This window comes from Idiotropiscis lumnitzeri, chromosome 5 (genome assembly GCF_059441095.1).
Source record: "Idiotropiscis lumnitzeri isolate Australia: NSW breed Sydney's pygmy pipehorse chromosome 5, RoL_Ilum_1.0, whole genome shotgun sequence".
NCBI lineage: Eukaryota > Metazoa > Chordata > Actinopteri > Syngnathiformes > Syngnathidae > Idiotropiscis > Idiotropiscis lumnitzeri.
In genome coordinates, this window is record NC_142395.1 from 5438412 (window position 1) to 5466358 (window position 27947).

Consider the following 27947-nt stretch of genomic DNA (forward strand, 5'->3'; position numbering starts at 1 on the left):
TTTTTTTCCCACAAAAACACACATGAGTTCAAAGAAGCCTTCTTCAGGGTCCATGACACGAGTTAGTTTCACAATCCAAAAAAGAAGGATCTCTATTTATGAATTCTCATGTCTTTTTGTCATGACCCGTGTCGGGCATGTCTGTGTTTTTGTTGTTGTTTTCTTCCCTCCTTCGTGCCATGTGCTTTTCTGTTATTGTTTTGTCAGCCCCTAGCGTTTCCCTCTCAGCCGTCTTGTCCTCACCAGCCACGCACCTGTTCCCCGTTACCCTCATCACGCACCTGTTTCCCATCTGCTCCCCTGATCACTCGGACTATTTAAGCCTCCCAGACCAACTACTCAGTGTCGGGTCATTGCCGCACTTTCCGGACTTCCACGACCACGTTTGTTCCTGTCAAGTTCATGCTCTTGTTCACGTCCTCGTTCCCGTTACGTCCCTCAGCGTTTTGCCCCGGCTTCTGTTCCTCGTCCTCCTTTTGTGTTAGTCACGTTTTGGTTGCCCTTGTTCCCTAGCCCCATGCCACGTTGTTTGTCCTTGTTTGTTTGTTAATAAATTCCCTTCACGTTACTCACCTCTCTGCCTCCTCGCCTTTTGGGTCCACCTCCTCCTCGCCGTAAGGCGAACCGTGACACTTTTAAAAACTCCATGATCCAGAAATTAGGGCCACCTACACACTTCTCCAAATCACACCTCTTTGGTAGTTGCACACATATTCCCAGGCTATGCATGTTGGGTGTGTCTGTAGTAGGGCGGAACAATTTATCGTTTTGAGGTCAAAATCTCAATCTCAGCTGGAATTTCAAGATTCTCAAAGCTGTTTAAAAATAAAAACAAAAATGTCACGCTGTCCCAGAAATCATTTATTTTGCCGCTGCTTGAATGCTAGGCGCCAAGCTGTCTTGTGCAGAAGCAGTACAGACTTTATTTGCTCCGTGATGCAGATCTTCTCCTCCGAGGTGACAAATAAACTACACCAATAAGAAGTAACCTTTTAACCGAGGAAGCGAATGAGGAGCCGCCAAGCGTGCTTAACGCTAAAGTTAAACACAGAGTCGGGAAAAACCCAAAATAAGTGCTTAGGTGTACAGTTGACTTTTAACTGACGTCTGGCGAAAACTGCATTGGGGGAAAGCCAACAGCTATAAACTGAAATATTGTATTTCAATCAATATGTATCTAGACATAAAATAAGACGATAGCTATTAGCAATTAAGCAGATGCTCTCGGACTGGAACAAGTAAACAGCTGACGACATCAATATATTCAATGTCAGACGTATATTACATATTTATAATCTTGACAATAATATTTGCACTATTTTGCATGAGTTTTGAGATCTCCACAATAATAGGTCTCAAAATTATATCTTTTAATCAATTTAGCTTTGTTAAGGAGCAATGATTTTACTGACATAATTTAACACTGAGTCGGAAATGTAAAACATGTTGGAGTTTAAAAATTGCATTTTTATATACACATTTATACTTGGTGGCAAGAAGTTTTTAAAAACTTGAGAAATAACTGCTACCCTCACAAAAACTCTTTAGTATTCTTGCATTATTGCGTTTATAGCTTTTCTTGTTTTTAATCGTATAAGGCATTTTCTGTCATGTTTGTAAATGTCACTGTACATTGTGAAGAAAATTGCAAATTACATCAAAATCGCAATATCACAATATTACATTTTTTTCTAAAATTGTTCAGCTCTAGTCATTAGCCTAGATAGAAGAAAGAAACACGAGTAAGTAATTGACTTAAACGCTAACGGGAGAATATACACCAGTGTGCGCAATAAGTTAGTCAGTGAACTCAACATTTTTTGCCCTCTATTGGGGATTCTCAAAAACCAGGTCCCAGAATTATAAACTGTAAAATTTGATTTTCAAATTAGGAAAGGCATGTTATTCATCCTTTCAGTTCTGACAATCAAGGATACTCGATAAATAGTCACTGCAAGGGCAATGTTGAAAAGTGAAAAATAAACTGCTGTAAATCTAGCAGGATGTAACCCTATATACCATATTTTGATGTTTAATTTATTTTGCAACTCAGCTATTATGTTGAAGGTAAATGGGATGTGTGATTGAATTTGGAAACTCCAAATACAACTAGTTGCAGTGTGGTGGTATGGTGGCCCGACTGGCTAGCACGAGGGCCTCACAGTGAGACACATCAGCGGTCGTGGGTTCCATCCCGGCTCCGGCCTTCCTGTGTGGAGTTTGCATGTTCTCCCTGTACCTGCATGGGTTTCCTTCAGGTAGTCCGGTTTCCTCCCGCATTCCAAAAAACATGCATGGCTGGTCCATTGAACACTCTAAATTAGGGCTGGGCGATATGACCTCAAATCCATATCGCGAGAAGTTGAGCAATTTTACCTCAATAACGATAAATTCCCCTTGCGGACCAAAATCAAAATAAATGCAGGAAATGCATATTAACTGCTTTTTTAATTGACAAACTCGTACCCATTACTTTCAATGAAAAATACAAGTACAAAAATCATTAGTATAAAAATTCCAAATAGCTTACTTTGCATGTATTGAACAATGTCACAAAGAACAGGAGAAAACGGTGACCTATTTCTGCAAATGGCTTGCTCCAAGGTGCTGTAATGCCATGTGCAAAGGCCTAGATTTGTGTAAAGGTCTCTTGTAAACAACATTAATAATGCCATGTGCAAAGGAGCTAGTGTGGTCTGTAAACAACATGCTATATAAAATGAAAAAAAAGGCCAATGCAAGCCATATAAAGTATGCATCATCAGGGAAATGTGCCGTCTTGAGTACTGCGGTGCGCAGTCGCCACTTGTCGTCTATGTAATGCACAGTCAGGCTCAAACCGGGATCTATGTTGCGACTCGACCAAAATTCGGATGTGGACGCAAAATGCTTTACATATCTCCGCTCCCGTCCCGATGTTGTCCATATTGGAAAGTACGGTTTGCAAAAAATATTTGTGTACCTCTTGTCGGCTACTTTCATGAGGCGTTTAAATCCTGTGCGCTCTACTGTAACTAGAGGAGCTAAATCTTTAGCTATGTGCAAGGCTATCGCGTCTATCTCTTAGAGTAGACGTTCTCTCGTATGGTGTCGCTTCCGTTATGGGCTGTTGTCACTTGTCCAACCTTGCTTCTCACTTTGAACTTTTAGCGCAAGTTCCAAGTCAACAGCATGGTTGTGTTGTAGGTGGTGAAAGAAAGGGTTGGATGCGCTGTTTTGGGTGTTTACGACACACTTTGTAGTTTGTGTTCTTTTCCTCAAACATCGTCTTTATGGAACCTATAACATTTCCAAACGACAGATATCGAATTTCTTTTCCGGACAAACGCAACAGGAACAACTTCAACTAAAGTTACTTCGTCTTCAGCCGTGTTAGCCGCTTCTTGATTTGAATCGCCAGCTGCAACCGCGTCAGTTGTCTTTCTAGTTCAGATGGGTGGAGTCATGTGACTACACGCGCTGTAGCCGTCTTAAAGGGGCATGAACATAGCCGCTGACAGAAAAGACAGCTTTTTTTTAAACACAAAATTTACCGACATGGGCAAAATGATGTCGGTTACTGGTAAATTTTCAGTTTATCTCCCAGCCCTACTCTAAATTGCCCCTAGGTATGAGTGTGAGCGTGAATGGTTGTTCGTCTCTGTGTGCCCTGCAATTGGCTGGCAACCAGTTTAGGGTGTCCCCCGCCTACTGCCCGAAGATAGCTGGGATAGGCTCCAGCACCCCCCGCAACCCTAGTGAGGAGAAGCGGAACAGATGATGGATGGATGGATAGTTGCAGTGTGATGGTGTCTGAAAACTTGTGGTTCATCTACTGCTCAGGAGGAGTCTTTTTCCCTGCCAGCTTCAACAGCAGTGCACTGTATCATGCCATCTCTGTCCCACGCACACGAGTAAAAGTCAAGTTTGTTTAGCGATTTGAAGATTTGTTTCCGCTGCTGAGCTGTTTTTGGCTCATCTTGGGCAGTAATCCCACAGTGAATAAAATCCTGTTGTGCTGCCAAAATGTAGAAGATTGCGGACACTTGCAGTTTTGGGCACACCGGGAGATGTCTGACCAATGTAAGGCTACTCACAAATGCAAGTATAAAAGAGTAGGGAAGCCGTGTAGAATAAGGTAAAGCAAAAGTTTGCATTCTTGAAATGCTGAACATAATTATGTGTATTTAGAATGACAATACATCAGAGTGGTTCCAATAGTTACCTAAATTTGAACTGAATAGACTGAGCCTTTTATTATAGCAATGTGGTAATTCAGGTTTTACAGCAGTAACGTTGACAATAGCACTGTGACATCAGTCCCGAGTGCACCCTGACTCTTGCCCCGAGTCAGCTGGGATTGATTCCTGCTTCCCTTTGACCCTGAGCAGGATACGCTGTGGAAAATAGAGGGTGGATAGATTTCAAATGGTGAGTTGTTGCTCATTTCTTGGCTTAATCCAGATCTCTGTCACAGCTGCTGCTTTCCAATACTGTCTGGTGCTCTGTGGTTGACAAAAGCTCATACTTAGACTGCCAATCAACAGCCATTCTCTTATTCTCTTCAGGGGGAAAAAATTAAATCTGATTGATGAAGACACACTCACACAATGAGCATGTCTGATACATCAGACAAACCAATGAATTAATTAACTTGGGGCATGTCTATGAACTCCTGACATTTCCAGATATTAAACAAGCAGTGACTCATCAGTGAGATCTAAGCAGCAGCCATCCATCTGTGCTCACAATACATTCGCTTGGCACAATCAGCTTGTTAAAGACCTTGTAAAGTGAATTCACAGATTTGTTTCTAAATACATTTTATATGTTTGAAAATAATTGCTAAATACAAGTGCAATGAGAGAACCATGTCATACTCAATTATGGAGCTGTAGTGCTTGGCTTTTTTTAACCATTTAAATTTTCCAGATTTTTGCCGTGGAGGTGCTTGCCATATTTTGTGCAGAGGGGGCTTCATAAGTAATCTGTCAGAAACTGAGCCGTAATTTTTGACTAAGATCTCAACTTTGAAAAGAATATTTCAAAGATTGTGTTTGACCATTTAAGGAAAACATCTAATTTAAAGTTAGATCATTTTTATCTGTATCAGACTCTGAACAATTCCGGCTTAACAAATTAAGCACTCAAAAAACTGATTTAAAATGCTGCAGCTAAAATTCTATCAAAAACAAACATACAAGCACATCACACCAGTTTTTGCATCTTCATTGGCTTCCAGTTAAGTACAGAATGGATTTCAAGGTTGTAATTGTTGTTTTTGACTCTCTTAATGGTGATTCCCCATCTTATATTTTTGACATGCTCACTGATCATACATCAGACCTCAGGTCCACGTGTAAATCACTCCTCAGTATACCGCATACACATTCCAAATTAGCTGAAGGTAATTTTAGTTATTATGACCCAATAGTGGAACTCTGTCTTTGGAATGGCGTAAATTTCCAAAAATATCATCTTTTAAATGTAATCTTAAAACATATCTTTTCGCACTAGCTTTAATTTGTCTTGGTTGTTTCCTTATATGCTTATTTGTATTGTTTGTCCTAATATGCATTTTTAATGTGTTGGCATCTTTCTTTTTATCTTAACCCACATTGAGTGTATGCTTGCCGTATGAAATGTGCTATACAAATTAAATTGACATATTAAATTGTTAGGAAGTGTGAAGGAAGTGTGAAAAATTGTGGCCCCCTCTCCATCCGTTGCCATTCCTTGGTGTGTTGCTGTCCTTCTCTTTTTATCATTCACTGTGTTGTAAGTTATCTCTGTACATGGGTCTGCAAAATATACACACATCCCCAAAGAAATCAAGAGATGCTTTAGGCCTTGCTTGAGGGTACAATGACCGTTCGGTCAACAGGCACCTCTCAAGGAACAATGTCTAAAATTATGGTTATTACGCTCGAACGAACGCAGTTAGAAATATTGTCATTTTGTAATTTTTAGGACTTTGCAATTAACCATTTATTTGTACAATTTAAACTCAAACGGCCAATCTTTTTTTTGTGTGTGTCCTACGATTGGCTAGTGACCAGTTTAGGGTGTACCCCGCCTCTCACTTTCTCTGTGATAGGCTCCAGCACACTCGCTAGCCTAGAAAATGGATGGATTGAAACTATTATACAGCAAAAATAGTAACTCCCTTTAGATCCCAGTTTGATCTTTGGATAAAAAATGCTGAGGTGTTCTCTGCCTTTTGTCTGAGTCAACCCAGCTTTTCTTCCCAGTCGATAAAATCATTGCTACACATTGGCTTGATATTCTTCTGCTATGTCATTCCTCATTTTCTCCTGTCCTTGAGGGAGCTGTTCTCTTATCTATTTTTATCATGCAGCCTGGAATGAAAGCTAATGGGAACAGAACCAGAAAAAAAGAACATCAATTCTTCTCTGTCACTGCTCTGTAAATTGTGTCCCCCTTCTCCTATCTACTTCTTGCTTTCAATAGCCTTTTATTACATTCTTGTTTTGTTCCCCATTTTGAAACACATTTTTTAATCACCCCTTGTTCTTGTTAAACATATATATATATATATATATATATATATATATATATATATATATATACTTAATAACTTATACATTAGCTCTCAAATACTCAAATAGGAACTTGGCAAATGTAAACAACATTTTGATGCTGGTTTTGTTAAAACATCTGCTACCATGTGGTCGGTTGGTCCAAACTTATTTTCCCATCATTAACACTTGACCTGATAAAGTGATACTTTGTCATGTTTGCACTGTGGTGGCTAGAGGCATATCCGCTGCCTCACATATGGACAATACAACGGGAGGTTGTTTCTTGGTCTTCCATGAAACAATAGGACCGTTTTTGTTTCCGCTAATACAGTAACTTGTTGTGCTTGGTCTGTCATTTTTTTGCTGCCCAACCAGCATCACTGTATGCTTGTAATCCTAGTTTGTCATCACATTTATGGAGCCTTACCCAGCTATATTCGGGCAGTAGGCGGGGTACACCCTCGACTGGTTGCCACCCAATCGCAGGGCACACATAGACAAACAACCATCCGCGCTCACACTCATACCTAGGGGCAATTTAGAGTGTTCAATCAAGCTGCCATGCATGTTTTTGGAATGTGGGAGGAAACCGGAGTTAACCCAGAGGAAACCCACGCAGGCATGGGGAATACATACAAACACCACACAGGAAAGGCAGAGGTGGGATCAAACCCATGACCTCTGCACTGTGAGGCCATCATACCAACCAGTCGGCCACGTTAAATAGCGTGCACCCGTTGCCCTCAGAAGCGCCATTTTGATGTGGCGAATATGTCGCTGATGTCTCATGTTTGATGCTATTTTTGGTTAGCAAAATTTGTTATATTTTACCCCAAAACTCTGTTCTGTTGTCAGATCTGATAAATTTGACCTGCCCGTATGGGGCTCTATCTGCCAGGAATTTTTCAGCTGCTTGCACTGAGTCACTCTTTTGTTTGAAATACGCACACACTGCACTGGAATACTTGTTGGTCAATGACAATGGAAAGCGATGTCCACCAATTGACTCAGAATCAATTGGTCCCGCTATGTCTGTGTGGACCATGTTGAGTTCATGTTTTAGGTTCTCTACTTCTAGTTTGAATAAACTTTCCCTGACTGCACCCATCACATTGTAATGCCACTTTGTCTTCTTGCAACCTTTGAATATCATCATAATTGCAGTGACGCATGATCTCATGCCATGTGTGCATGTCACAACACCTTTTACATTGGTCGTCGTCGTCACCATTCACAGTGTGTAAATAATACAACCTGCTGTGTCTGGGAATGTGTAATTGTCCCATCCTTGTGTCGTAGAACATCATTTCCTTTCTTGAAGGTGACTGTTGCACCACTGCATGTAGCTGCTTGCACAGAGAAGATGAAATGTATAATGCCATCAAGCACACCTCCTTGTCTCCCCTTGTGTTCTGCTACTCCACTGCATCTTGTGCTATCCGCCAATTCCACGCAGTATGTCTGCGCCTGGAAACTGTCATTGAACGCTTTGAACTTCCTCAAATCAGTTATGATGTGTGAATTGGCGCTCGTGTCAATCATCAGACCTGTTTCGTTGATTCTACTCACCGACTGGATGTCTGTATCATCGTCATTCAAGTGGAATGCGGAATCTTTGTCATCGGAAACTTTATTTATTTATTTATTTATTTTTATTTTTTTTCTTTATTGCAAACTGCAGAAAATACAACAATTAGACAAATGTAAAAGTCATTATAGTAAATCGAACAATTGGACAAGAAAACAATCATGAATAAAGTGGAAAAGAATAATATAACTATTAAGTAAAAATACAGATAGATTAACGGAGAAATAGAAACAAATAAAATAAATAAATAAATAAAGAAAGAATAAATAAAGATATTAGGGAACAACTTGCTTGGGGCAGAAAAAATAGGACTATATAAACACCTTCAAGTTTTTGCAGATCTCTATTGTTTTATGAGCCTTTTGTTTAAAAGAATATTTGATGGAATGGATGTACTGTTGAAAATTGTTGTAAAAAACAATAAAGCATGGTTTCTTTCCACGAAATTTACAGGAGTGAATATGGTATTTTACCATTATAATCAAAAGATTTATCAAATAATATACATCTCTTTCGTCCATGTTATCTTCAAAGAAACCAAACAATACATTTTTCCAATCAATTCTTATATCACTTTCAATATTATTATGTATAAAATCACATAATTTCTGCCATAACAAATGAACATAAGGGCAATACCAAAATAAATGAATAACAGATTCAGGGCACTTGTTACAAAAACTACAATCCGTGTTAATACGGATCTTAAATAGTTTGTTTATATACATTTTGGATGGGTAGAATTTATGCATCAATTTAAAAGATATTTCTTTAATTTTGTTTGTGATTAGATATTTGCTTGATTGGAGCCAGACTTTTTTCCACGGTATATCATTAACAAACATATTCCAGTGTGGAATAACATAGGGTAATGTTGTAACGTCTTTCTGGAGCATGTTCCTTATGAGCCTATTGTTATTAATGGAGCCGCTAAGAAAACACACCTTCCCCGCGGTTATGGTAGTTGGGGAGAGATAATCGGTTTTGTAATAATCCAAACGCTTCTGACCTTTGAAAAGCATGCAAACACCAGTGGGGATGGCTCCAAAGACTTTGGCAAAATCACCAGGTGTCACAGGTATACGATATTTCCTAAGAAATTCCTCATATGTAAACAGAAGTCCTTCATTATTAAACAGCTGATCGACCCAGATGATTTTGTTTTGGAACCAGTACTCCAGAAAGAGTGACTTATGTTTATAAAGAATGTCCTTGTTATTCCAGATCAAATACTTATGCGGTGAAAAATTGTGTTTGTAGACAAGTGACCAAGGAAGAAATGCCTGGCGGTGAAAAGCTGACAACTTAACAGGGATTTTATCAATGTTATAATTGCTGACAAGAAATAACTCAATACCACCCAGCTTTGATAACATATGGGGAGGAATAAGATTCCATATTGAGTCGGGGTTTTGATACATTTGCTTGATCCAATTGATCTTAAAAGTATTATTCAGTGTAAGAAAATCCAAAAAGTTAAGGCCACCAGTTTCATAAGAATTCATAACGACAGTCTTTTTTAGATGATGTCTGTTTTTCCAAATAAAGTTATATAGTATTCTGTCAATGTCTTTAAGGATCTCCTTATTAACATGTAATGCCATAGCCGCATATATAAGACGAGAGAGTCCTTCTGCCTTGGCAAGCAAGATCCTACCTCTCAACGACAGATCACGAAGAAGCCATTGGTTTAATTTGTTATGGGTACTTTTAATAATTGGAGAGAAATGTCTAGCGCATCTCATTTTTTGATCTTTCGTTATCAAGATACCTAAATATCTCACTTCATTTCTTATGGGAATGTTATACAGCTCAGAATTATCACAGTTTTTAATAGCAATAAGTTCACATTTTTTAATGTTCAGGCATAAACCGGAGGCCCTTGAGAATTCCCGGATTGTTTTGATAGCAATAGGAATTTGGTTTTCATTTTTCAAAAAAAGTGTTGAATCGTCTGCTAGTTGTGTCAGTATTAATTCTTTGCCGAGGAGAGAAATGCCTTCAACAGCACTACTTTGGATATGATAAGCCATCATTTGTGCCACGATTAAAAACAGATATGGGCAGGTAGGACAGCCCTGCCGTATACCTCTAGAGATTTTAAATCGAGGGGACGTGCCACCTGATAGTTTAATGGAGCTATTACTGTTTTCATAGAGAGTTTTCATAGCTGAGCAAAAATAATTACCAAAGCCAAATTTAATTAATGAATGAATTATGAACTGATGTTAAACTGTATTGAAGGCTTTATAAAAGTCAAGAAATAAAATAAAGGTCCAAAATATCAGAGTAATCTAGTATGTCCATAACTAGTCTTATGTTGTTTGTTATGTGTTGTTTGGGCAGAAATCCTGACTGAGTCTCATCAATAAGAAAGTTCAAAGGTCTTTTCAGTCTTCTGGCAAATATCAGAGCAAAGATTTTGTAATCGTTATTAAGCAACGAAATCGGACGCCAATTATCAATCAGAGTATTATCTTTGTTTGGTTTGGGAATTAATGTCGTTAAACCTTGAGTCATTGTTATAGGAAGTGTTCCTCTTTTTAGACTTTCTACATAAACTTAAAAAAGGAATGGAGTCAGCTCAGATTCAAAGGATTTGTACAGTTCTGAAACTAATCCATCACTACCTGGAGATTTGTTATTCTTTAGGAGAGTAATAGCTTCTTTTACTTCTTCTGGTGTAATAGGTTTATCACAAAGGTCCATATCAGCTTCCGTAATTGTTTTAACAATTAAAGGATTCAGAAGGGCCTCGGTTGACGCCTGACAAAATTTAGAACTGTATAAATTTGTATATAAACGGCAACAGTATTTCGCTATAAGATTGTGATCCTCTGTAAGTGTTCCATCAACGTCATCGGAAACTTTATGTGCATTATGCAACACCATGCCACGACACCATGAGTGACAAACATATGTTTATTCTCATGGTTTGTTGTCTTCTGTGGCTATGCAGGCCAACCTGAAGAAGTTTATGGACCTTATACTCCACAATCAGGTGGACAAAGTGTCGAAAATGTTAGAGAGAGGCCTCGATCCCAACTTCCATGACAGTGACAGTGGTGGTAAGTTTACACCAATTGATAACTAGAAGCTTCTAGTATTACGATGAATAATTTTAATGAAAATAAGAACGACATTGTTGGTATTATTTTTATTAAATGTGTATCATTTGTATTTTAAATGATTGCGTTGACTGTCTTTGTTATTGAATTATTGCTATTTTATGTTATACTCCATGTGAAGCGCTTTGTTACAGCTGCAGCTGTTGTCCAATGCATTATATATATAAAGATCTATTGTACTGTATTAATGGTGTTGCTATATTTTCTTTATATAAAATGAAATAAAGTGGTCAGTGTCAATGTTTCTAATGGAACAGGTATGTTTAAATGGATATCATATTTTACATAGTCTCGACCGTCAACCAGTTATTCATCAAACATTAATAATTGTCCGATTTTGGCAATGATGACAAATGATGAGCTGATGGTTGGGGAAGAATCCAAAACGCTGAAACATGTGAGGATCTGCTGGGACTCTTTGGCGGACTCACGTCACATTACATTTTTAGCTAATCTCCGGTACACCTTTGACCACGTCCCAGGGAGGGCAGAGGACATTGAGTTGGAGTGGGCCATTTTTCATGCCTCCATTGTAGAAATAGCCAAACAGAGCTGTGGCTGTAGGATGATCAAACCAACATCCAAAACAGTTAAGTTCCATCTCAGTTAAGTCAATTCAAGTGTAGTTAGTTATATACCCTTTAATCACAGTCTCAAATGGCTTTACAGGCGCACAGTTGACAAATACAAAGTTGACATCCCCTGATCTAAACAAGAAATAACTAGGAGGGCTTGCCTGCTCTCAATGTTTACCTCAAAGGTGGTCTAAAATGAAAATGTAGGAAAAGAAATTGTGTAAAAAAACATTCTAAAGCCAAATATTCATGTACTGTTTAGTTTATGCTCAAGAACACAATAACATGTCTGCCATTTATAACATCCATCACACTCTATATCCCTGTGTCACCTCTAGAGAGCCCCTTGACCTTGACAGCACATCTGGATAATGTGGTGGAGATGATCAAGATTCTTAAGAATGGGGGCGCTCACTTGGACTTTAGAGCCAAAGATGGTATGACAGCACTCCATAAAGCAGCACGTTCCAAGAATCAGGTTACGCTCACGGTAAGAAAAGGACTGACTCAATAAGTTCCCGAACAGCAGGTGCTCAATTGCATGTTGACTCACTTCAACAGGTTTCTTACGCCAGGGGTCATCAATCCTGTTCAATCCTGTATCATGTTACATTTTTGTACATTTTATGTGATGTTGTGTTTATTGTACTGTCCCGAGTGTTTTATGCTGAAAACCATCAGAGCTACTCAAAGTACAAAATCGTCTTTTCAATTCGCCAGTCTCCACAACTTTTAAAACGTACGCCAGGGGTCGTCTTCTTGAGGGCCGGTTTTCTGGATGTTTTCTATATTAGATGTACATCTTTAGCACATCATCTCAGAACAAAACACCCTGCTCAAGTTACCGCCTTGCGAACCAACACTGCTGGTGTGTGGTACTTGTTAGCAGTTTTGAGAAATGTTTATTAGAAAAATGCCTTTTAAGATGTCGCCATTGAGATCGTATTCAAGAATCAACGAAGGCTATTAGAACAGTCTTTGAATTAAATATACTTCATATTTGGTGATTTTGCATTCATTCCAAAATATTATTCAAGTAAATATCTGTTAAAAGCTTAAAAAAAAATTTTAATTGAAGAATGTGATTAATCGCAATTAATCATGGAAATGTTTTGTGATTAGTTAATTCCAATATATATATATATATATATATATATATATATATATATATATATATACCGTATTTTCCGGGCCATAGAGCGCTCTTTAAAGTCCCTAATCTTCCCCAAAACAAACAAAGCGCCTTGTAAAGCGACGTGCCCATTATAAGGACGAAGCATCACTCGCGACCATCAACCCTTTTACTCATTGGGCTGTTCGGAGTGCATGTTTGCACACCCTGCTGGACAAAGTCTGAGTCATCTATGCTTCTAATTGACCGTGACTTATACATTATGTGACTATGGTGTTTGGGTGATGGTGTAGGAGAAAGCTGGACAAAAGGGCAGCTGTCCACAATGTTCTAGTCTGTCTCATCATTTATGTTATTGCAAGCAAGAAACGTCCCAGGTTTAGACAACAGACTGCAAAAAGCCCAAAGCACAACAGCACATCTCTCTAAACAGCCATGTGATTGGCTGAGTCTGAGTGGCTCCCAAGAAGCCATTGCTATAATCTTTTGGTCTTATTTTTATTTCTTTTGTGTATACAGTGAAACCCCGCTACTTCGCGGTTCACCTTTCGCGGGTTCAGTGCTTCGCGGGTCTAAAAAATATTCAAAAATTAAAAACTTTTTTGACCGGGCACGATCGGGGCTCTTCATTCGCTCCGCTCCGCGGGGGCATTGTAGTTTCGCCAAGCGGCACGACGGGGCGCTGGAGCGGTTAGACGGCCGGCGTGCGCCGAAGAAGAGCGTGGGCGAAGAGGAGAGTGGACGAAGAAGAGCACGTTCCGCCGGGCACGATCGGGGGTGACGTTTCGCGCGGTTCGGACTGTACCAGAGCTCCGGCCGTCGTGCGTGGCAGTCAAGCCGAAGAGGAGCACCTTCCGCCCGGGCACGAGCGGGGCGACATTTCGCTCCGTTTGGGACCGTACGAGAGCTCCGGAGGAGGCCGGCCGGCGTGCGTGGCAATTACGCCGAAGAGGAGCACCTTCCGCCCGGGGCACGAGCGGGGCGAAATGAAACCGAGTTCAACCGAACGCTTCGGGCGAGCAGGTCCGGCGTGCGTGACAATTAAGCCGAAGAGGAGCACCTCTTCCGCCCGGGCACGAGCGGAGCGCGAGGCTGTCAGTTATGAATGAATAAATAAATAAATGAAGAATGCCACCTTTCATTTCACAGGGCTCACCGTACAGCGTACCAGCAGGTAAAAGTCGAAGTAATTAAATCAATACAAAAAGAAGTAATTGAATAAATACAAAAATAATGACTGGGGAATAAAAAAATAATAAGTTTTAATAAAAATTTGTTTTTTTTTGTTATAACATGAATTTCACTCTCTCTCTCTCTCTCTACCCGTATTCTATATGGTGTACTGTATACAGGGGGGTATACTGTATACCTGTATAGGTTTTATTAGCATTTTTGAAGGGGCGCCGCTACTTCGCGGATTTTCAGTTTTCGCGGGTGGTCTCGGTCCCCTTTAACTGCGATAACCGGGGTTTCACTGTATAGATGGCATGAGAGATACATGTTTTGTGTTAATCTTATTTCTTTGTTTGCTTGTATGCTGTTTTTTTTTGGTTTTGATTTGAAACCGTGACTCTAAGGAGTGTGGTGACCAGTGAACTCCCTCCCCTGACGTTGTCTATTAGACTATTGCCAAGACACCTTTTATTGGTTAGAGTCATTGTTATTGGCAGTGATTCCTAATAGTTTCATGACATCTGTCATTGAAACAGGGTGATACCTCTGGCAACGATTTCTTAGGGGATTGAGTCCTGGTGAGTTGGCATCAGCTAGCGCGAGCAGCTGAGCTAGCGCGAGCAGCTGAGCTAGCGCCTTGTAGTGCGGCGCGCCTAGTATATGCATTAAATACGGAAATAGGACCCTCAACTGGTGTTGCGCCCTTTGATGCAGCGTGTCTTATGGCCGTAAAAATACAGTATATATATATAAAATATATATATATAATATATATAATATACATAATGTATATATATATATATGCCATAAAAATACGGTATATATATATATATACATATATATATATATATTTAAATAGAGAGAGAGAGAGAGATAGATATAAATAAACTTATACAGTACATTTAGTTGCAAGCAACACACTCCACCAGTGTTGCAAGGCCCAGTGGTTAAATTGTACAGCTAATCTTGAGTTAACGCTTTATTTTTTTATTTTATATATATATATATATATATATATATATATATATATATATATATATATATATATATACAGTAATACCCCGGTTATCGCGGTTAATGGGGACCGAGACCACCCGCGAAAACTGAAAATCCGCGAAGTAGCGGCGCCCCTTCAAAAATGCTTAAAAACACCTATACAGGTATACAGTATACCCCCCTGTGTACAGTACACCATATAGAATACGGGTAGAGAGAGAGAGAGAGAGTGAAATTCATGTTATAACAAAAAAAAAAATTATTATTAAAACGTATTAGTTTTTTATTCCCCAGCCATTATTTTTGTATTTATTCAATTACTACTTTTTGTATTTATTTAATTACTTCGACTTTTACCTGCTGGTACGCCGTCTGGTGTGCCCTGTGAAATTAAAGGTGGCATTCTTCATTTATTTATTTATTCATTCATAACTGACAGCCTCGCGCTCCGCTCGTGCCCGGGCGGAAGAGGTTCTCCTCTTCGGCTTAATTGTCACGCACGCCGGACCTGCTCCCCCGAAGCGTGTCTCCGTTCGGTTGAACTCGGTTTCATTTTGCCCCGCTCGTGCCCCGGGCGGAAGGTGCTCCTCTTCGGCGTAATTGCCACGCACGCCGGCCGGCCTCCTCCGAAGCGTGTCTCCGTTCGGTTGAACTCGGTTTCATTTCGCCTCGCTCGTGCCCCGGGCGGAAGGTGCTCCTCTTTGGCGTAATTGCCACGCACGCCGGCCGGCCTCCTCCGGAGCTCTCGTACGGTCCCGAACGGAGCGAAATGTCGCCCCGCTCGTGCCCGGGCGGAAGGTGCTCCTCTTTGGCGTAATTGCCACGCACGCCGGCCGGCCTCCTCCGGAGCTCTCGTACGGTCCCGAACCGCGCGAAACGTCGCCCCCGATCGTGCCCGGGGGAACGTGCTCTTCTTCGTCCACTCTCCTCTTCGCCCACGCTCTTCTTCGGCGCACGCCGGCCGTCTAACCGCTCCAACGCCCCGTCGTGCCGCTCCGCGAAACTTCAATGCCCCCGCGGAATATTTTTTAGACCCGCGAAGCTCTGAACCCGCGAAAGGTCAACCGATAGAGAGAAAAGTTTTTCATTTCTGGTATTTCAAAAATGTTTTCATGAGTGGAAAAGGTCACCAGCACCCTCTCATTTTTCCCGCACAGCACTGCCAGTTTGCACCTTGCAGACACGGCATTTAGGGAAGCAAAATCAGCCGTCACAATTCATCTGAGTGATGATAAATCACATTAAGTGTGCTCAATTCATCTGTTTGCATATTCTCAAAATGCACAAACTAAAGTACACGGAAATTTTGCCTGTTTGGGAGACTCATTCCTGGGTGCACCTAGTTGATAGATCAGCTTAAGTAACATTTTAACCGTCTCAACTGTCATGCAATTATATAAATAATTAATATATTGGCTGTGTATAGATATATAGATGTGACTTTGCCAAACTTGTAATCGTCATGGAGGAGATTGTGGTGAGTCTTGGCATCATGCGCTGCTCCAGCAGCCCATGGACTGAGGGCAGTTGGAGCCCCTGCGATGTTTCACTGTACTTGCAGAATGCGACAACCCCCGTCTACATATTCTGGATTTCTTTGTTCATCTTCTCCATTGTGAACCTTGGATCAAGGTTACCACTAGGTTCCGGCAAGCCACAAACTCTTTGGCCTTTATTAATTCCCACATATGCATTTAGCCTTAAGCGTGCTCCACAAACCACTGTAAAATAATGACTACAACAAATTATTTTAAAAATTCATACCCTTTGATGATAAATATGGATATAAGAAGGAAGAAGTCCTGCTGCTTTGCTTCATTTGTCAAGCTTTGTTTTAATAAGTTAACTACTGTAAAACTTGGCAGTTAAGCACATTAATTACCTCATATTGTCTACTCAATGGCATTTTTGTCATACAGTTTGGAAACAGGCAGCCAAGGATGGCGATGACAAAGACATGTTTTGTACCTTTCCCTGTAATTTCCATAATTTGTGCAAGTCCTGTATCCACTGGCACAGTGCCATCATTGTCCTTCCCCGTCATTGTGTTTCAAACACCGTAGTGGACGGCACTGCCAATTTTTTCCCAAATAAAAATGATAACGCTAACCAAGAAATAAGTTGATATACTGCTACACTCGGCGACTGCGACATTTGTAGCTTCATTTTGGTTTGTGAGGCTTTATGTCATCCTCCATTTATATTGTCTGCACTTTTTAATATGTAATGTTGATATATATGGTGTATTTGTACTTTTATTTGTACTTGTATTGACAGTTTGTAATTCAGTTGAGACTCAGTCAGAAACTGAAATTCTTTTTTCTGTCTTTTTTTGGGTTTTTTTGGACTCACCACTCATACCCCAATATGCACCTATTTTTCAGACTCTGTTGGAGCTGGGGGCATCTCCCGACTATAAGGACAGTCGTGGTCTGACCTCTCTGTATCACAGCGTGGTCGTGGGTGGGGACCCAGGTTGCGGTGAGCTCCTTTTGAAACATCAGGCCTCCGTGTGCTGCCAGGATGAAAATGGCTGGCATGAAATTCACCAGGTATACACAAGCGCGCCACGACTTTCACCAGCTGCACTCACTTTCACAAGCAATTTTGGGCTGCTTAGTTATTTGAAGTAGCTTGCTTTTGGTTAATATATAGACACACAGTGTGGCAGCTGCTACCCACTGAAGAAGATAAAAGGCAAGTTGGGCAAGCCGCCCTGCAGCTATAAGCATCTCCACACTGTGTGTATCTCTTTGTGTGTGTTTGTGTCTGTGTTTAGGCCATCAGTTTTATCAGACTGCTTTATCTCACTCACGCCTTCCCAAATCTGTCACACTTCAGGCAAAAATATTATCAACTTTTTGGCTGGTTATACAATAGAAAGAATAATTCCTGCAGTTCTTATTCTATATTCACACCAAAGGTTAAACGGCATTTTGCCTGGCGTTTCTCGCAAGAGTTTGATCATATGATACAAATACTACTGGATCATTCACGTCATGCCAAAACAGAGAAGAGGCGGGACTACGCCTTCTCCTATGACAAATAAAAAGAATGTACTAACATTGCTAGTCAGTCAGTTGGCCGGTCGTTTCACCAAAATGTTGGTTAGTGCTATTGCTAGGTCGATTTTCAGTCCAGTAATAGGAAATAAATAAATCACTGATACGCAAACTTACTTGACCCAAGATCTACTTTCCAAGTAATCAATAAGCTCCTGAAAATTGAAAAATAAATTGCAGGAGATGGGGGTGGACGCAAATATGCAAATCTGCAAATCTGCAGGTGCTGAACCATGAGCTTGCAGTGGTCCAATCTATAGAAAAAAAGCCGAGTGTAGACCTCAGCTTCTCTGTAACATTTTAGGTGGGACCAGCTGGCTTTAACTTTCATCTCAACTTGGAATTCTGTTCTAAGCTACTGTAAATATTAACATGCTGGTGACACAATCTTTACATTTTGCCTTATGCCGGATACACAAATAAACCTAATGCGTACGTCTAGAATGTCATTTTTGTATAATTGTGGGTTCCCCAGACAGCGTGAAGTATATTCCAAAGCCAGTAGTATTGCCTTGCCGAGATTGCCTGCGTCTCCGGCCCTCTTTGGAAACACTCATAGCGTACCTGCAAGAGCCTTGTCGTCTTCGTGTTTGTCTAGTCATGTGTGATCAAGCGATAGTTCTCCCTCAGAGGACGAGAGTCTTTATGCGTTTGGGGTGCTGTGTTGAGATTATCTGAGCACCCCTCTTACAATACGACCAAAACTGTTAAATACCCTTTTTTTTTTTATCTTTATATGTGATGTCTGCCAAAGATAAATAATCTTGAAAGATAAAAAAATATATATCCGTATTTGTGTACCTGGCCTTAATCAGTCATTCCTTTTAATATAAGGCAGTTTGGATCCAGGGATTAGCAGAAAGAAAGTTTTTCTTTACTTTTGCTTTCCTCAAAATGCACTCAACGTGCAAGTGTTAAACTCAGTTTAATACCCACGCAATTTGGCCAGCCTTTTTCATGTGTTGGAGAAAAACTTACAGCTTTGGGACCAACTTTGTAATAGCATTGTTTTCACCTCTGTTTAGTGAGTTGTGTATTCCTTCGGTCCTTATTAGGATTATGCACAAACAAGCATTAAACTGTGGATAGAAATTTGATTTTGTCTTTATGCTTCGATATCAATAGAAAACATTTTCTTCAGTCCGGAATTTAGGCCCAATTCCATCCTTCCTCTTCAACTTTTCAAGGCACTGCATCTATTTAGTTCACCCCTAAATCCACAGGTACACAATGTGGTACAGTCGCAAGAGACGCAAGCACACAGTCAGCGTCTTTTCAATATTTGTTCTCATTGTGTAAACTAGCTATTAACCATACAAGCAGTATCTGCATATATGTAATATTGATACCGAGTGTTTTTTTCCCCACTTATTATTGACCAAAATTTAAAACAAAATAGAGAAGCGGTACAGATAATGGATGGATATTTATAAAAAAAAAAAAAAAAGGAAAGGAAAGGGACATAAAATCACAAACGTACTGTACTATAAACCCTTGAATCATAGTCCTTAAGAGTCTAGATTTCCTTATGGTGTGACTCGAGTCAATTGACTCACTCGGAAAATACTGTGTATATATTTAAAATCACACCATGTACTATATCAAGATCCTTGTTGCACTATTGCGGGAATAACAAGTTTACATTCTCACAGCAAGAATATTAAATTAAAAAAATTGAATATTTTAGATATTACAAACACCACTCTCTTTTATACTGTTGTAGTTCAATAATATGTGGGTGAATGTGATTCTCCTGTTTGAGGCTCTGAAACATTTCTGGCGTTCTGTTCAACAAATGCAATTCCTTTTACATTTAAATATGTTTTCTTTTTGCTGATTGATGCATTTTTATCATATTTGGACCTCATTTAATGCCCTTAATCTACTGCTCACTCACACCCTGTGGGTTCAAACTGAGGGTGTTTTTTTTTCCCATTCTGGTTCTAATCTCATTTGCAGCACACTGACATCTAGTGTAAAATGCATGATACTGCAACGTCTCCTTTCAGCTGGTGGAAGTAAAAGTTGGATTTTATATATGCTGTCACTTTGTGTTTTCAGGCTTGCCGACATGGACATGTGCAACACCTGGAGCATCTTCTGTTCTATGGCGCAGACATGAGTGCTCAGAATGCCTCAGGAAACTCTGCTCTACACATCTGTGCTTTATATAACCAGGTGAGTAGTGGACACAAAGTTTGTTAAATGTTGTGAATTTTAGAGGTAAACATCGACATATAGCAAGATAGCAAATATCTCGTTAGACAAGTGCCCAAAAAATGAGAAGGCACAATAGTGTGAAAATCACCCATTAATAAACTACCATTGACATCTCTTTTGCTGTTCGTGCTCATATCACATTACTATTTAGATTGCGGAGATTCTATAAAATGATTCAACGCTATTACCAACCAGTGCTCAAGACATAATGTTACAAGTGTGTGTGTACTTATTAGGTACATTCATTCGTTTCTTTAACTTTTGACCAACTTTCCTGGTTCCATTTCCTCAAGCTCACTGTAAAAAATGGGGACTCACTCACACTCAGACATTCTAAGTAAATTTTACAAGAAGAGTTTTTGAGTAAATTTCACTACTTAGTTGAATTTTTAAAAAAAAGCCAATCAAGCGAAGTTAGCTCTTACTTTTTCACATAGCTCATTTCATACAAAAGGTCACGCGATGTGACTGAGGGTTAACCGACAACCTCTGGATTTGGAGACTACGGCTCTACACCTGAGCGATTGCTCTGCGACTTGGGGGGTGTATTCATTCATTCATCTTCTGTCCCGCTTCTCCTTACTAGGGTCGCAGAGGGTAATGGAGCCCATCCCAGCTATCTTCGGGTAGTAGGTGGGGGACACCCTGAACTGGTTGCCAGCCAATTGCAGGGCACACAGAGACAAACAACCATCCGCACTCACACTCACACCTAGGGGCAATTTAGAGTGTTCAATCGGCCTGCCTTGCATGTTTTTGGAATGTGGAAGGTGGGGGGGAGTATATTGCTGGTAAATCCAAAAGGAGCCCAAAAACCATGTCGCTTTGCAGGTAGGATTCCGAGATTTGCTCCTGACACCAAAAATGTACTAATGACCTGTATCAGTGGCATGTATCAACCTGGAGCTTATGGGTTCGATCCTCTGCCGCATTAAGCTCCGTTGTGGATGAAATGTGTGTGTAAAAAACATTAATTGGGTTCAACCTTGGAGTTAGTTTTGAAATTTAATGAACTTGTAAAATCTACTCAAATACTCTTCTTGTAGAATTTACTCTGAAATTCTGAGTGAAAAAAACTTTACCAGGTTGGTTTAATTTTGTATTACGAGTAGACAATTCCTAGTACTAAAGTTTTTAATGAAAGAAACATTCAGATCAGATGCAGTCTTTGAGTAATATTTTTGAACATGCTGAGATTCTGAACCAGCATAGGTCACAATGCATATGATGATTACTAATGGATGTCTGTATGTTTCAAATACATAACCAACCTCACTTGTTCGGCTGTGAACCATGTGACTCCAAAGTAATGGTAACTCGGACTTTGGTTATATTGACAGTATATCTACAAAAAGCGACTGTAACACAAAATTTTCTTTTGCTAAAAAGCCTGTCAAAGCATCAGCTTCAATTCTGTTGTCAGAATCTACTGACATCATGTGTCACTGCAATTAAGTCTTTTTAAAAGTGAAAGTTTTTACTTTGCCGGTATGTCCCACGTTTTCCATCCATGACCTGTGCACCTTTCTGTCCTTACTCTTTCTTCCTTATTCATAAAAATAACGGCTCTCCATCACCGTTTGTCTTCGTCCGTTTAAGGCGCTTCCGTCCTTGCATTTAACCCACCTCTGCGTAATATCCATCCATTATCTGTATCACTTCTCCTCACAAGGGTCGCCGGGGTGATGGAGCCCATCCCAGCTGTCTTCGGACAGTAGGCGGGGTAAACCCTGAATTGGTTGCCAGCCAATCGCAGGGCACACAGAGAAAAATGACCACCCGCGCTCACACTCATACAATTTGGGAGGAAACCGGAGTACCTGGAGGAAACGCTGGCACAGGGAGAACATGCAAATGCCACACAGGGAGGGCGGAGTTGGACTTGAACCCACGACCTCTGCACTATGAGGCCATAGCGCTAACCAGTCTCCTTGCCCACCGTGCCACTACCCGCGCATGATGAGTATGGAGGACTGAAAGTGCCTAAATTAAATAAATAAATACACCATAAAATGTTTAATTAAATCAGTCAATTAAATGTGGAATTAAATAAATAAATGCGTCATTAATTAATGAAATTATCAATGATTATATGTAAAAAAAAAAAAATCAATATAATTATTTCTGTTTGGTCCCGCGTTGCAGTGTTTCATGAATTCATTTTATCTGTCAAACTTGCTCGTAAAAGTTTGGTAGGTATGTCCTAAAACCTGATTGGTTGGGCTGCTCATCAAGTCAAGGCATATCAATTCCAGAATAATGTATTGATGCCAACCAAGTGTCTCGTGAAAATACTACAATTCAGTGACCCTATTCAACTCATTGGTTTGAATACTCAAGCAAACCAACTAAATACAAGCCTCGACCGCTCAATCAAGGGGGCTCATGAAAGTCCTCCATTGTCCTAGCCATCATGTTTGTAACCACATCAGGCCAAAGCAACGGCCTAGACAAGATTTGAGTTCATCAGGATTTAGCCCTGCCCACTAACTTTGATGGGCGAGTTTGACAGCTAAAATTAATTAATGAAACGCTGCAATGCGGGACCGTGAAACAATTAAATACAGAAATAATTAATTCATAACCAGCCACAATAGCTAATTTTAACGGATTTCTAATTACCTTAGCCACTTTAGATGAATAGGCCCTGGTCTTCATGTTACTAAATGGGGTATTATCTATATTGTGGCACTCAGGACATAGTGAGTAACAATTGCACTTTTATTCTTATAAACAGCATTCATACAATGATGAGGTGTAAGTCATTTGTCAACACCTCATTCTCGATCACGGTGTTGCATCACAACAGCAAACTGAATATCATACTCGCAAATAATGAAACAATAAAATAAAAATAGAAAAAATAGAATTCATACAAAACATGCATTTTAAATGCTATTTACACTCCAAAGCATGCTGGAGTGCATTCATTAGACACACAAGGCAAATTCACTAATGAGCTCAGTAGAGATGGATGTATTTATTGAATTTCATCCCTTTGCTTGAATTAAACACAACTTAAAATGCTTATTTTGACTCTCAAATGCTTCTTCACACATCGCTTCTATCCCTTCTCTCTCCTCGCTCGCTTGCTGGAGCGTGCGTGCAAAAGAGAGAGAGAGAGAGAGAGAGGGAGAGAGAGAGATTATGTTACAAGATTTAATTCTGCTCCGACCTCAACCTCATTCCAAATATTTTACTTCAATTCAGTTATGCACTTGAAGGCCTCTGAGTTCTGCAAGCTCAGGTAAGTGAAATAGTCGAGCACAGAGTTCAAACCACACATGGTGAAGCAACATTTAGCTATCATATACTGCACACAAATTGATTAAACTGCCAACAGAAGTGAAAGTGTCAAATGTGTGAATGTTTTTAAGCACAGGTTAAAATAGATTCTTTTTTTTTCTTCTTTTTCTCATGATTACTTTACGCTTATTATGCATTGACGTGGAGGAGGACCCAAACGAAGTGAAGCAGTGAGGCGAGGCAGGAGGCAAGATGTATTCAACAAACAAATTGTGTTTATTGTCTAAAATTTAAACAAAAGTGAAACTGAATTTCAAAATCACAGAACTAAAGAAAAGTCTAAAATAAGGCTCAGGAGAAACAAAAGAAAGACACATTTAGATGACAAACAAGCAGCAAGTGGACACGACAAAGACAAAAGGACAATGAAACAACAAAGACTGAAAGAAAGCAGGGAACTAAATACCAACAATGAGGAAAAAAATAATTTTTGTCAGTTTCTAAGTGTATGTCCTTAATTCAATACGACATTTCTTTCGCCTTTCACACGTTTCACAAGGTATGTTCAAACATAAAGACTTAAAAAAAAATACAGCGACTGGCAAAATGTGCGTCCGAGATTTGTTGCAAAATAATTCGTCTTTTTTGTTCTAGTGCCATGATACTGCTTCAAAATCCTCAATTGCCTTTTAAGACAGTCCAACACCATCAACTGCAACAATAATGATAATTAAAAAAATAAAAAAGTGAATTTGTATAGCACCTTTAAAAATATGTATTTATTTACAAAATGCTTTAACAGACCAACTCGAACACAAATCTCAGACAATATAATGGAGAAACCACACAACAGCAAAGGCAACAACAGTAAACGATAATGGAAATCCAGAGGTAATACAGCAATCTGACAACCCAACTGAGACCAAGATGGAATTAATTTTTAAACATTTAAAACATGAGTTCCACTATAAAATAATTAAAAAAAAAATACAATAAATAAGTGTTTTAAGCAGTGGTTTAAACGCTCCAACCAATCCTGCTCATTTCAGATGCACAGGCTCATCGTTCCAAAGTTGAGGTGCTCTGACACAAAATGCTCAAACAGCTCAATCACCTAACTCTAGACAGCTGGCAGACAACATAAAATCTTAAATTGTTGCTTTTGAATTTTAATTGGGACTCGATAATATGAAAACAGTGTAACTCCTGCTTCATCTATCTATATATGTAAGCAGAATTCGCCCTTTGGTCACTTCCTTTGAGCGTGGCTACTGCATCTCCAGCTTCAAAAGTAACTTTCATGATTTCAAGTTGTTTTGTACTTTTTCTAAGGGATTAGTATTATTTTGGTTTTAGTGGTCTAAAATCAGTTTGTTGCTTTTTTGCGCAGGATTAAAAAGTGCTACAGTTCAGCCACAAAATCTTGGGTCATTTTTTTTAGTAGACTGAAGCCCAAAGGATAACATAATTATTGATCTCTCATGATACTTGTGTGTGTGTGTGTTTTGGGGTGTGCGTGTGTGTGTGTGTGTGCATGCCTGGATACATGTGGTAATATTGTGTCTGGTTAAAGTTGCAAGTTGTGTCACTGCGCTGTGCAAGATAAGCAGAGTTGCATGGAGTTTTGTTACATGCACGTATCAGCATTAACTTCGGATCAACAACACTTGATGTAAAGTGCAGTTGTGGACACGGTGTCGGTGTGGTGGATTCGATTGATTGGGTTTGGCGATATGACCATCTCACATACAGAACAAATATTGGACCCTATTTTCCATCCAGTGCAAAGTGCAGTCTAACTGCGTGCATGAGTGGCGTATATTTTTTCATTTAGGATTTTTCTAAACTTTGCACAGGATGAATTGAGCGTAACGGGACATCTGTGCAGTTGTGCGCCATTGTGGGATGGAAAATCTGAGAGTCCCAGCCAGTTTTCCTGAATACGCTTAACATTCCCGAAACAGAAATAGAGCTAGTCCATGCATGTGCATATCCAGGTTAACTGCCGGATCTCCCCTTGCAAATGATGTTCTCAGACATACATGTGACGTGGGCAATTGGAGACTGCCCAATTGATCCCCTGCCCAATAGAGATGGGGGTGCTATTAACATTGTTATATTTCTGCGAAATCTGGTGTTATTCACCACACGTTTACCAAATTTGTCCGTCTGGCCCTTAGTTAATTACACCAAAATCACATTACCTGCACAGAGTGAGATATGGTTTTGCCGAGTTTAACATCAAATCTACTTTTTTAAACATAGTTGCAGATGTAGAGGGGCATATAATAGAAAACATTGTCGGTCACCAGAGCGCCTTATATGCTACCAAATTCGCGAAAAACGTCAACTAGACTTGTACCGGCACAAAAATTAACATGCACCCGTTTTTATGTTGAAAGCTGTGTATATTCTGCGACCAAATAATCGGGCGCATCGGGGCGAGGCAGCTCTCTGCATCGGAAGGCCCAGAAAGGCACAACAGGGCCCCAAACATGATAAACTGGACTTGCGCTGGCACCAAAATGATGATGCGCCCGTTTTCACGCCGAGCACACGGGCACCACAAAAATGGGGACTACTGAATCAGATTTTGCCTCCACGTGTTAAAAAAGCAGCTGGTCGAAACGCACGCTCAGCATCAAACAACGCATAAGAACAAATATATCCCACTGATCATCATTGATCAAAATTTAACAAAAGCTGGAATCATTATTGGTTCAGCAGGATAAGGGGCGGGATTAAGGCATGGTTACTTGCATGAAACAATATCTATATAATTATTTACTCTTATGGAATTCTTGATTCTCGGGGTATTTTGACAAAAAGCATTACAGGCATGAGAACATGCTAGGGAGCTGTTTTAAATTGTAAGAGATGTCTCATTTATTAATTACAGTATGTAGTGACAAATGCGTTGAGGATGCCGAGTGCTCGAGCACGGAATGTGAGTGCTTAGTAAAATCATTCCTCGACTAATCAATAAGAATAACAAAAATATTTTATTAGCACTATATGGAAGTTCTTCTAACCCAATTCAATTACATAACTTTGATGTAACTTGTAAAACCAAAGTTCATGTGGAATGTTAAATTTAAGGAATGGCTGAAGATAGTCGAGTCCAACACCTCGTATGATTGTGATATGATGGTGAATAGTACAAAAATACAGCTGAGATGTTCCACATTTCCTGAAGTCATCTAATGCGGTGAAATCAAATCTGTGGATAAAAACTAGTGTGACATTTTAATGTTGAATCTGTGATACTTATTTAATGCTAACAACATTGGTATGTATCAATATCTGCATCAGAGTCAGTGTCAGTATGAGGCATTTTCTAACCCTCAGTAGCTTGTTATGAATCTAAAAAAAAGTCTTTGTATGTGTGTGCGTGCACAGTCCATGCGTGGTTGAGCACTTTGTGGGCGATTTGTTCAGCAGATTCAAGCCCCTCAGCAGTCTCCATCTCTCTGTTCTTCTCCCTCGCTCTTCTCTCTCGATTTCTCTCGTCCTCCCTCTCTCTGTCTTTGGAGTGGAGGAATAGATACGCGCTAAACAGCCAGCGAGGCTGCATTCCTGACATAGGTGGTAGATGTTCTGTTGTCTCTCCTCTCCCAGTGCCAGGGATGGGATGATATTAAATAGTTGCTGCTTGACTGACTTCTTTTGCTTTGGACAATTCTTCCCATTTCACTGGAAGACAAGCCACCTTTCTCCTGACCAAAGTAGGAGAGTTGAAGAGCCTCAATGTTGTCTTAGATTGCTCGCTCTTTCTTTCTTGAAATATGTATTCTTCCTTCCCCAGGATAACTGTGCAAAGGTACTGCTTGTTCGTGGCGCCGATAAAGAAGTGAGGAACTACAACAGCCAGAGTCCTTTTCAGGTAGAGTTAAAAATAAAAGAAAGCATAAAAAGTGTTCACCCATTGCATGCTAATTATTAAAACAAATTGATTTCAGCTTTCAGCACATAGGCAAAGTATTTATGGTACATTTCTCATTGTTTCCATGGTAACAATACAATATGGTCAAGGTCAGCTGCTTCAAGAGATTGTAAATGTCTTTCTCAGTAAGACTGGATGTGATGTGTTTCATTTGATTGACACATTGTGGGAAATCGGTCATCGTAAACTTTATTTATTCAGCTCTTTTATGGGCCAATTTTATAGCATAATAATGTATTTTATCTGCTTAAACGTCGCAAGTTTTAGCTCCTTGACGGCAGCATTTTTGTAATTTTTTAAAAATATTAGGCCATGATAGCAAGGAAGAAAGTCTAGGAATCACTAAATTAAGACAAAGATTAC

The 27947-nt window shown here is 39.8% G+C and overlaps 1 protein-coding gene across 1 annotated transcript in view; it reads left to right on the forward strand.

Annotated features, from left to right (window-relative positions):
- The window catches only part of LOC148336463 (SH3 and multiple ankyrin repeat domains protein 2-like), a 154500-nt gene that overhangs the window by 62542 nt on the left and 64011 nt on the right, over nt 1–27947 (forward strand). The window contains exons 5-9 of the mRNA XM_088296550.1: nt 11069–11177; nt 12151–12302; nt 17498–17665; nt 20237–20353; nt 27447–27524. Coding sequence (XP_088152676.1) covers nt 11069–11177; nt 12151–12302; nt 17498–17665; nt 20237–20353; nt 27447–27524 — 624 coding nt within the window. The remainder of the gene's footprint in view (nt 1–11068; nt 11178–12150; nt 12303–17497; nt 17666–20236; nt 20354–27446; nt 27525–27947) is intronic.